The 12,150-nt window shown below is 41.2% G+C and overlaps 1 protein-coding gene across 7 annotated transcripts in view; it reads right to left on the bottom strand.

Annotated features, from left to right (window-relative positions):
• The window catches only part of EVL (Enah/Vasp-like), a 146,362-nt gene that overhangs the window by 53,085 nt on the left and 81,127 nt on the right, over positions 1-12,150 (bottom strand). For all 7 annotated transcript variants that reach the window (XM_051621672.1, XM_051621673.1, XM_051621670.1 and 4 more), the window contains exon 3: positions 9,700-9,877. In XM_051621672.1, coding sequence (XP_051477632.1) covers positions 9,700-9,877 — 178 coding nt within the window. The remainder of the gene's footprint in view (positions 1-9,699; positions 9,878-12,150) is intronic.

Below are 12,150 nucleotides of genomic sequence, written 5' to 3'. Positions count from 1 at the left end.
AGGGGGTCCCTGGAAACCAGTAGTGGAGGAAATTGAATGAAAATCAATGTTTTATGTAGAGCACTCTGAAATACTAATCAAGACCAACGGATAAAGCAATCCATGCAAATTAAATTGATGGTGATTGCTCTGCAGGGTTTGGCTTTTTTTCAGTAAAACTGGAGCAGATGTTTAAACGCACCTTCAAGACCTGAGCCGTGCTGCCTTCTCCTCAGCTGTGCAGCTAAGCACGTACAAGTCCAAAGGCTAGCTGCTTCCTGAACTAAAATCACTTGTTTGGAGATTACTTCCTTCCTGAATTGCAGGACAACTCAAGATTGTCCTATTTTATCAGTGTTGTGGTTCACTCCCTGATGTAGGGACAGGGCAGCTTGTTGAGCCACCAGCCAGCAGCACAGGACTGTATCCACATTCACCACCTCCAGGTGAGCTGTCCTTGCTCCATGGAGTGGAAAAGAAACTATACAATTATTGTAGACTAGATGCCTAGCATTTACGTGGCTAAAATTCAGTTAAATTAATCCCATTTTCAGCTGTATTGCTTTGTTAGGATTAACTGAAGGTATTACAGCAGTCATTGCCATAAGGGTCTGAGATTTGGCTTGCAGATTGCAACACCACCTAGAGCTTTCGAGTCCCTGACTTGGTGAAAAATAAGATGCTGGATGGCTGCATGGAGTCAACTAGGAAGGCAATTAATAGACTTTGTGTGAGCTGCCTGGGGATTACCAGCCAGCAGCAGAAGCTGCTCTACATGCTTTGCTGGCGGAAGCATATGGCGATTCACTCAGTGCTTGAAATTAAGCAGTAGACTTTCCCCTCAGCTGAGCCTGCCCTGCCTCCTCAGCTGTACCCTGACCTGGTCCTAAATGCTGTTTGTTTTGATGAGGTACACATTTTTAGTGAATGTTGGTCATGCAGGGAACTATGGCATACAATGAAAACAGAGTTTAAAAATGAAATTAAAGCCACTATCTTTTTCTAATTATTATTATTATTACATGCGAAAAATCCTCTCGGCCCATTAGCTTCTGACTTCAATCTTACACATGTGAAATTTTTCCTGAGTTCACTTCTGGTGTAAAATAAAAAAAATTTGCATGTACAAAGACCATCTGTTTGCAGAGCTCAGGCAGTCAGAGAAGAGATAATCTGATATGCTTTGCTCATGTGAACACACACGTAGGGATGCACACAACACACGTATGCCTCTGAATTCTCACTAACTGTCCCAGGGAAATCTGTGGAGTGACACTAAAAAAATAGCTTATACACATTATCTTCCAGGCCCCTAAGTTTTTATTATTAAACTAAAGGTTTAATTACTATTGTAGTTATTAATGACAGCATAATGAGAAATAATGAATGTATTAATTAGAAAGTTTGGGAGAGGATCATAGCAAAATTGTCACGAACCAGAGAAGGGTTCTTAGCAGCAATTCTTTAGTCAGTGATGAAAATGAGAGGAAAAATAGGCTGAATTTTTCCTAGAGGTACCGGGTAGATATACTCAAAATCCTAACCAGCTGTCCCAGGAGCATCTCTTACTGCCCCTTGACCATGCAGAAAGCTCAGCACAGGTACCAAACCCTGTACCACAGATGCCTACACTTCTACTCCTGTTAAATGGAGGATTGTGGTGACAGAATTATTATTTGTGTGGAGTGGGATCACAACTAAGGGAATGTATGAATTATTGTATAGAGAAAAACTCTGGTAAGGTCTGGCTCTTAGCTGGGAATCCAGGAAGTCTCCTCAATGGTAAAAAGAACCAAGCTTTTTGGCAGCTCAGCAACTGATAACCTAAACCTATCTCAATCCCCAAACATTTGTGTATCTCTTCTCAAGTTAATCACTGATACAAAGTAGCCAGTACCCAGCAATTAGCATAGGGTATGAATTATATAAAATAAGTAACTGAGGGAGGGAGGTTGGGTGTGGGGAATTTAACAGTAGAATTAGACAATCTCATTATTATCAGAAGGCACCATTTCTGCAAGATGATTCAAAACGAATGCAACACATATTGCTGTGTTACGTATATACGTAGGGCTGCAAAAAGCTGGAGATGTCACTTCTGGTACAATCTCTTGGAAGTTTCTATAGCTTGCTTTTCCAAAAATAAATAGCATTTGGAGGAGCACAGTACCATTGGAATAATCAACCTGGTTTGGTTGATCCAGGTTAGGAGTTCCCACCAGTAGTTATCACTGCAAATCTGGATGTGTATAACTACCATCACAGCACATTGCTTTGTTAGTTTTTTTTTCTTATAAGAATGAGGGCATTCCTTACAGTATTTAAAATAGTTTACTTATTTTTAATATTATTTCTCCTCTTTTCTTCTAGTGAAAAAATGTCACAGAATGTTCTTTTTAACTTATTATGTGACATTATATGTTACGAACGGTATCAACACTTGGCTTTAAAAACATTGTGACTCCATCCAAAGAGTGGGGTGATATGTGAGTGTATGTACAGAGGAAAACACAGCAATGTTCTGTGTGAAATTACGGCACCTGTAACTCATGCAAGGTCTGAAAAGGAAGACAAACTGCCTTAAAAAAGCAATTTTTTTTCTGACACAAATGAAGTCATGTTATTTTAGAGACTACACCAGGATACCAAACATCAAAGCACTTACAGAATGACACAAAATGAACACAAAACTGAAAGAAGGTTTGTTAAAAGTCAAAACTCTTCCAAGGAGCAATTTCACTGAAAGAATTTAGATGTTCAATCAATTACCAAATGCCCCATAGACTATAACTGTTAAGCAAAACAATATACACTGAGACTCAACACGCAAAAGTACAGCACTGGAAAACGTAAAAACACTGTTTTAATCACAAAAAATATTTGCTTTCATATGCTTCAGATTTTTGAAGAGCCACAGATTTCAAGCACAGACTAGAGGCTCATGCAGGAGGCACAAAGGCAGTCTGGGGTGTAAGCCCACCCCTTTGCTCACTGTGCAAAGCTAGGGCAGAGCCCACCACCAACCCCTCACAGAAGCTGTGCCCAGGAGGGGGCCAGCAGCACGGTGCTGGCCTGGGCTGGTGGCAGGTGCTCCTTCTCCTACCACATCCCAGGAGTGAGGACGGGAAGCAGAGGAGGGAGAGTGACATGGAACTACTTCTGAGTCACAGCACCTCCTGGGGCAAGGCAGCTTTTACACTTCTGGGGCTTGAGGCTCACAACCGTGGCTTGACACAGAACATGATATATAGCCCAGACTAGCCCCCCAGAAAGAGCTCTCACCAGGTGAAGAGGTATATTCAGTAACCAAACACCCTACAAATGGTCTCCAAATGCATACCAGCCAAAATCTGGCCTACATTGCTTGCACATAAATTACTGAACTTCTTACATTTTGATAGTTATATTCTTCTAAACTATTATATTCTTCTTCCACTTATTGGAGTCTAGAGAAAAAGCCACATTGCATCTTACCACTGAGCTCCAGGAACTTTGCCTGTTTGCACCAGTTTCAGAAAAATAAAGTTCTGAGAGCAATGGTGCTGCGGAACCTCAGCAGCAGAAGTCTTCGCTCTCAACGTGCATGAGTCTCTTAAATCTCTCAACAATTTTCACCCCACACAGTTTCCTTCCTGAAGTGGTTTTCATTTAGCACAGAAGAATTCAGCACAGCAAAAAAAACATCATCGAGACATCAAGAGCCGTTAGATTTGTTATGCTCTTCAAAGAACAGAGGCACCTTTTGTTGTTGCAGACGTGCGACGGCAGCTCTGGCGCTGCCGCTGCTCTGAGCAGGGATATAATAGAGTCCTGCAGAAAAGAGGCTAGGATGCATACAAGCAACATGCCATGGGTTTTTATTAGCATAACACTGGGAGAGCACTTCACCGCCTTGGAAAGCTTTCTGCCATGGATCCCCACCATCTGGAGGACTGAAAAACTGAATTAAAAAAATTACGCCTACTTCTATAGAGTAATTAAATAACAGTTTGATATTTCCTGACAGATGAATAATAGCAATGATATTTACACTTCTGACACTGAAAGGAGTCTGTAATCCCAGTCCATCTATTCATAAGTGAAGCAATTCACCTCCTGTGCTCCAGTCAGCCAGAGCCAAGCTAATACAGAAGATTAGCCAGTTTTAGTCACTGCTTCTCCTGGCTGGGCCAACTTCTTCCAGTTTTGGTTTTTAAAATGTTTCTCTTAACATGAACTCAACTTACGAAGTGTGTCCAGGCTCTTAAAAATTTCATATATACATCTCAGAAAACCTGGATTAATCTGAGAAGAGGGCACTTGAGCAGTTTTGCAGGCAGGGGAAGTTCACAAGGAAAGTGCCCATAGAAGTAGTGCTGGCTGGAAACACAGACTGTTGGCTTGTATGAGGATTGTCATCCCCATCAGCACAGTAAGTAAAAGCCTTGGGAGCAAGACATGGTGAGTGCTACAATGGCCTGAGATGATGTTTTTCAGTCCCAAGGGACTTCTGCCCTCAAAGGGTCAGGCAGACATGGCACCTGCTTAAGAAGGTGTGGGGCACTGGCTGGGGACTACCAGTCACTGGCTGCTCAAGAAAATAAATTCACACCTAGTGTGGTGGGTAACAAGCTCATCTCTGTCCAGTTTGCAAAGGAAGAAATATACTCCTACAGGAAGCAGTATCCTAAAAGGTTATTTATAAGTCAGGTGGATTTTTCTGGAACAGTTCTAGTGATAAAGCAATGCCCAGATTAAATGAAAAAGCTCATCATCTTACTTGAATTTTCTTTCTCTCCTCATTGAGGTAAAAAGCACAGTAAGTTCAATCAGAAACTGCCCTACCTGCAGAACATTTCTGAGTGACTAAAGTTTGTACTGAAACTGCAGTAGGAATGAGGCTGGAAAAATTGTGAAGTTTATTTCTCTAAACCCTTCTCTGGTCCTTTGGAAGATGTCACTTGGGAAAGATTAATTCCCCTGGGAAAGCTTTGTTTTTTTAAAAGAACCAAAAGTTTTTTGTACTTTCAACATGCATCCAAGTAAACATTGCCTGTGGGTTACTATTTTGGCTAGCACTAGGTGTCTAGATCATATTTACACCAGTATGTTTAAAAGTTTTCTATTTACAAGTTCTCTATTGTATAAATAGGAACAACTTCTGGGATGATTTGGTTAAAAGACCTGCAGTAGAATGGCATGCTTATGGTTCTGCAATGCCTACACCATATGAGGTTACATGAGTCTTTAAATGTCTTTATTAGCACACTTAAAATGTGCACAGAATATACCAACTTAGTGGTTTATAATCTGCACCAACACAACTGATAGTGTGGGCAACAAGTCCATGATGCAGCATGTGAAGTGCCTTGAATGGGGCATGGATCTCTTTACACCAGCACAGTTTTGGAACCAGGTGGCTGGAAGTGGGCATTCTGTTATGTGGTGGGTCCCCTCTGTTACTGATGAGTTATTTTATGTATTATGCAGTACTGTAATGAAGATGCAGTCTTTGGTCTTTCCACACTGTCCCCTCTGTGATGCTAGGAAGTCTTGGGGCAATATTATCAAATAAAACAGTGACTGCGTTGTAGAAGATGAATGGAGCTGAGTGACTTTCCAAGCAGTTACACTTTGGTGCCACTGAAATATGGACAGACATGGGACTGGTTGGAAAAAGTCTAATGAAAAAAAGAACTGAACAAAACATTATATACAAAATTCTATGTAATAAAAGGCTGAAATCCAATGCACCATAATCTTGACACACATCCTGCACTGACAGAAATACACTTGAAAATACTTAGGGCGTCTAACTAGGAGAGAGAATGTGTGCAATACATTGCCCGTTTATCTGCTGTTCAATGAATCCATGCTTTCTTCTTCAATCTCTCCTCTTATTCTGGAATGCTCAAAGTGCTTTTTAAGGAACTTCCTCCCTGTAATATGGAAATGCAGTGACTTGTGGAGGAGCACAAGAGGAGAATGACTGAAAGAATGGAAAAAGATCTCAAACTCCAAAGACGTTCTTCAAACCCAACTTACAGGAACAGGGCCTGGAGAAAGACATGTCAAATAATCCACAATGGTAGTAAAGAAAAGCCAGCAAATCTAACCAAAAAAACAGGAGTGAGCAGCAACCCTTCTGACTGCCAGAACGTCTTCCCTGCAGAGTTAAAGCTGGGTCTGTGAAGCTCTGCACCTGAAACCACAGGGCTGATCTCCACATCCTCTGTGACACACGTCTGTATCCTGTCGTCTGTAAGCCACTTATATCCAGAACAAGAAAATGGCTTTCTTACAAATAAAAAACAATTTTTTCTCAAACCTCTCCCCTACTATTTCATGCTTTCCTTCAGGTTCTGCCTTCTTAGTCAGTAAAGGCACCTGACCTCTTTAATTATAACTAACTGTGCAAGGCAGCCTCTGCATGAGGCTCTCCAGCACGTGGAGTTTACATTTAGAAATACGATTTTTTTGTACTGTAAGTCAACAATAACTGTCCAAGTCCCCAGGGCAAAGATATCAAAAGGAAAGCAAAACCCATAATATATTATATTCAGTATTCCAAGCCACCATTTACTAGTAGGCTGCACAGAGCAGATTCTCAATTGTTCTCCAAGAGGTATCAAGTCTTTAAGCCATGAAAGCCCAAGATGCCCTCAGAGCTGGTCACACCAAGCCACAAAGCTGAGCCATTGCCTCCTTCTGCAGCATGGAAACATGCAGGTGCTGTCACGGACAGCGAAGACAGCGACTTAAGTGAAGGACAACATGAAGCCATTCTTTTGCCTGTCTCTAGTAATTTGGGGAGCAAAAAAAGAGAGCGAATAGTTTCATTACCTCTCTTCGGGAAGTGTAGCCACTCACTGGGAGAAGCACTGATTACACAGGCTCCATTAAGTTCTGCAAAGAGTTACTGTCATCATGGACACCACCAGCTTTCCTATGGAATTATGCCAGGGAAGAACTTGCCCATTTTTTACCTTCCTGATATCCTCACCTTATGTACTGCTCCAATAACTGTGCTGTGCTGCCAGATTACTCCTAACATGCTCATTAGCATCCTTACAAAGCACAAGACTGAGATGAGCACTTTAATCTCCTGTGCTGCCAGGCTTGCTTTACCCCACCCTGAGGATGTGCGCTAGGAGAGGTTCCCATTACAGCACCGAGGATTTGGCCATGCAGAAGGTGGACAGCCCTCCCTGGGGATAAGAGTATGAGTCCATCCACTGCAGAAATATGACTAAACTGCAAGTTTAGACTATGGCTTTTCTCCCAGCTTTATGAAACATTGGGACATCAGACTCCTGGGAAGAATCCCTTCCCAGGGATCCTGACACACAACTCAGGTTAACGTGGGCAGGATGTAGGATCTGCTTCAGCTCATTTAACCTTAGGCATTTAATGAAGCACTCAGTTTGGTTTTCACTTGTGCCTCATGCAATCAGCACAGAGAGATCAGCACCTGTGGTGAATGACCTCAGGTATGGCAGCCTGTCTCATGAAGAAATGGGACAGTACAGTAATGCTCAGCTCTAATTCCTAACTGTACATTCATTTGAAGTGACTCATTCATTTGAAAGTCAGCACTGCCTAAAAATTATTTCCAGCTCCCCCAAACACAGACTGCTATCATTGTTTTAAACTAATTCAGCTTAATGCACCATTCAGAAACACACACCTCTGCTTTGAGACTAAGACTAGTTATATTCCCAAATGTTACAGTACCCTGACTCCACGTCTGCTGAAGAGATGAGGCAGTCTCAGATTTTCTGGTAGTCTACCATGATTAATTTTAGTCTTTGCAAGTGGGTGGTAGAATCAAGGGAGAAGCAGTCATGGAAGCCAGAATCTGTATCCAACTATGGGAATATTAGCAGTACCTAAACACAATAATGTCTCAGCAGGGAATATATGAAATAAGCAAACATTGGAAACAGCATATCCCAAGCTGTAGAGCCAGCAGATAGAGAGGGTATTCTGCACTATGAATGTGTCAGAGGGAACCTCTGTAATAACATTTTGGTTTTGGTTGAGGATTTTTTTAGTGTGTGAGCAGTTCTGTCCTTAGAAATTCACTCCTTAAAGCTGTCATCCATCTGCATAAGCACAGGAACAACTTCAATACATGGATGCATAGATACAAGAAATAAATTTTTTTCCTAATGATTTTTCCATATGAAAAAGCAAACCCTAATGCAGCATGCAGGCAGCAGAACGGATGGAGTATGCGGGCAGTAACAGTGCCTGAAAAGATACATAGATATGTGTGTTTGTGTGAACCCCTATTTGCATTAATTCATGCCCTCAAAAGCTTTTCTGCTTTATAGGCCTACAACAGCAGATCTGAAAAAACATTTTATACTTTATATCCACTATGTGCTTCTGCTGTCAACTCACATGCTGAGGTAACTGCAGTAACCGGGGAACTTATGATGATATACAAGTCCTCAAGATAATCTATTCTCAATGTCTAGCTTATATAATGCTAAAGAGAAATATTTATAGAAATAAATTTGGAAAAAAAATTTAAAACATTAATAATTTGGGAATTTGTTTCATAGAATCAGAGATATTTTTAAAAAACACAAATGTTGAAATTCCCTTTAAACCAAATTTCTATTTTCTGACAAGCTCAGCAGTAAAGAATGAGACAACTGGCAATCTCTGAAACTTTTTAACACTTTATGTAAGAGAGAAAAGACTGAATGACTACCAGACCATTTTTTTTCCTAGAAAATAAAGTAGGAATTAATTTCATCTGTGACCCAATTAATCTCAGTTTATGTAAAGGCTACAAACTTTAAATGCAAGCTCTGCAGCATGGACTGTCTCTTATGTCTGTAAAGCATCAAACACACTTTGGTGTGCTAAGTAGATGAATAAAACAATACAAAAAATATTATTTGCTATATGTTCATAAACTTCTCAGAAATCGAACAGGCTTTTCAAGTACTCAAAATTACTTTCTTATACATTCCTGTTGTTCTTTGATAGGAGTACCTGAAATAAATAAAGTATTCACTAAAAGACAGTTTCCTTCATTGTAACCTAAGAGTAACAATTCTCATCTTGAAACTGATGTGTCTGCAAGGCACTTCCCTGGAAAAACTTAAAAATCCAGGAGTTTTTTTTGGCCCTCATCAAGCTAGTGCAATGACAATTTCACAGAACAGTAAACTTCACCACAAACTTCAACTGCAGGCAATATAGTACTTAGGAACAACATCAGTCAATGTCCAGAGTACAAGCCTTTGCATTTTCCTTATAAAATAACCAAGATGTCACACACTCCTCTCTGGAAGCAGGCCCACAAGAACCAAAGACTGTGTCTGACACCCAACACATCGGAAATACCAGCTCGGAGTTCTACCTTATAAAATGTTAATTTTAGTCTAGCTATTCTGCCATCTTGCATGTAACACAACACATACACAGATCCACATATATCAGTGGGGCTACTTGCCTGCTGAGGCATTCCCAAACAATCAGCAATTTCCTATCAGGAGTTAAGGCACCATGAAAAAATAGAAGGCACGCAAATAAAAGCTGAAAATACGTACAACTCATACCACTGCAAATGCTGATCTAAAGGCTACCTACCAGAGTGCAACTTTTTACATTAAAGTGTGCTTGATAATGGCATACTCTCCAGCACAAACGCACTGGGTGCTTGACAACAAGCATTGTAAAATGTCGTAAATTAACAAAAGAGCATAGTAGCTGCTAACTTACCTCCATCTTGTGAGTTCATTATATTCAAAGCAAACAGCATTGCATTGGAGAATGTGGTAGCCTCTTCTTTGCTTGCAAAATTCAAGCCATAGACCTGCCGTGCGTCGCGCCATTGATGAAAAGTAGGTGTTGCTTGATTGTACTTCAGTCCTTTCACAATTGAGTAATTAATCACTACCTGTGATTTGAAAGAGAGGGGTGAAGATTAAAAATAGTTCTGTTTTCAGTGGGAAAAAACCCTGGCCCTTTGGTAAAGGTTAATTAAACTGGTAAAGGCAATTCATACGGCATCTCCTACATGGCTGTGCAGTAAGGCAGTGTGTGTTTCAATGACAGAACACCCACATTTGGGGGGCTGAGATTCTACGACAGTTCAATTCCACCTCAGGGACTCGCAATCTAGTTTTGCATAATCTATTACCTGCCCATGCTTCCTACAGCACCTGTGCAGGATACAGCTGTGTGGATACTGCAGACAGATGTCAGGAGCCAGGGCCAGCAGCTGTTGCCATCTTTTGGGGGATGATCATACACAGTTGTCAGAAAAAGAGACAGACAGTGCTCTTGGCACTAGCCCTGCCCAACAGCAGATAAACATTTGAGTCATTGTACTGGCTCTGCTCTTGTCCTCCCATGTGCCTGATCACCACCAGCTTCTTATGCTGAGAGAGTTTTTCACTAGAATCAGATTGGCAATGACAAAGCCAGACAACTAAGTATTTCTTCTCCCACTTCTTCCCCTGCTGTTCATGCTATAATTTCCAGGAAAAGGGTGACTGGAGCAGAAGGGTGTTTCTGTATGTTTTGATTTAATCTTCTAAATACAATGCCCTGTTTATCCTTGGGCAGGGCACGCAGGACACCCAGCAATACAGTGCCCCTGGGATCCAACCAGAAACCTGCACTGCTAAATGCATAAACTGCAGTGGCTGAAGGTGCAGAGGCAGGAGTATCCTCTGTACCTGTAATAAGTCAGAAGTTTGTTACCAGCTTGGGGTCTGCTGCACTCTGAGTGCTCAGACTCCTCTCACAGGGAGCAGTCATATCATTGCTAACACAGGGAGGATATGGGGTAGCAGCTAAAAACTGCTACAGTTGAGGCCAAATTCTTTATTTCTGTAAGCAGGTCCAAACCTGAACAACTTTTAATAAGCTACAGCAGTGATTAATTGGTTCTTTATTTTTCAAAAAATGTGGCTTAGTTTATATCCCAAGAATGCTGTCCCTGTTTCAGTCTTGGCTTAGGCTCAATTGTAAAGCGTCCCACCTTCCCCAAGGCCCTGTTTTCACATCCACTTCTTAGCCACATCAATACACCAAAACCCTCAGGAGATATGATTCACTTTTGACTTGCACCCTCCTCCCCACCTATTTGTTCAGCACATGCCTTTTGGTGATGAGATCATGCTGAGCTGCAATCATTTGATGTAAAATCATAATTTTAAACCATTTGATGAGGACTCTCAACTGAGGAGCCACTGCTTGTCAGCTAAGCCTTGTGTGTTTTTAGTTTTGTGAACTTCTTGCATGGTGACTGAAGCTAAGACACTTAAACTTGACAGCAGACTAGGTGACATCAACAGTCACAACACAGGGGGAAAATGTTTGCTTGCGACTGTTGGACTATAAGAAAATGAAGGCTGCAAGGAAACATCAAAGCTCACGACACTAAGCAATTGGAATCTGGCCTTAGCTTCAAACCAGTTCTGGCCTCTGTGGCTCCTTCAAAGCTTCAGAAGTCTACTTCTGGTCTTTTGAAGATTACCACTCATGCCAGCATGAGTTTATGCAAATGGACACATCTCCGCAGAGCAGGATGGGGAATTCATGGCCCACTGGTCTGAACTTAGTTCTGCTGCTGCAGGTGGGCACGTGATGAGCATGTCACCCACCCCCACAAGGAGAACAAGACGTCGGTGACCACTCCCTAGTGGTGAGAATGATGCTCAAGTTCTGCTACTCTAAAAACCATATTTCATTGCGGTGAACTTTTTAGACACTGTCAGCTAGAGAAGAAGATAAACACAGATAAGGTAAGGAGAAGACAGGATCATAAACTGTAACACATGCAGCAAAAAAGGGCTAGAAAACAGAAAGATAGCTAGACAAAGACAACAGAAGGAGCCTACACAAAAGGACACATTTGAATAAATAAAGGAGCATGAAAAATAAAGAGAGGTATTATTAGATGTGTAATAAAAATCAACAAAAATTTAAAAGGGAAACATTAAAGGCAGGCAAGGATGAAGTAATGAAGATTACTCTAGTCTGTGCTTTGCCAAACAGTATGCAATAAAACTTAAAATTGCTCCTCTGTGGTATTGTGTTACATATTTAAACTTGTTTCTCAACTCTTGGAAATCTGTGTAGCTTCATTAGCTTCATTATATGCCGAATCACATATTAGGTGAAGATTGGTCCTTTCTGAAAAATATGGCTTCCCTGGCAAAG

The sequence above is a fragment of the Apus apus genome, chromosome 5, assembly GCF_020740795.1.
Source record: "Apus apus isolate bApuApu2 chromosome 5, bApuApu2.pri.cur, whole genome shotgun sequence".
In the NCBI taxonomy this organism is placed as follows: domain Eukaryota; kingdom Metazoa; phylum Chordata; class Aves; order Apodiformes; family Apodidae; genus Apus; species Apus apus.
The sequence above is the reverse complement of the archived record's forward strand: the minus strand, read 5'-3'. Positions and strand labels throughout refer to the sequence as shown.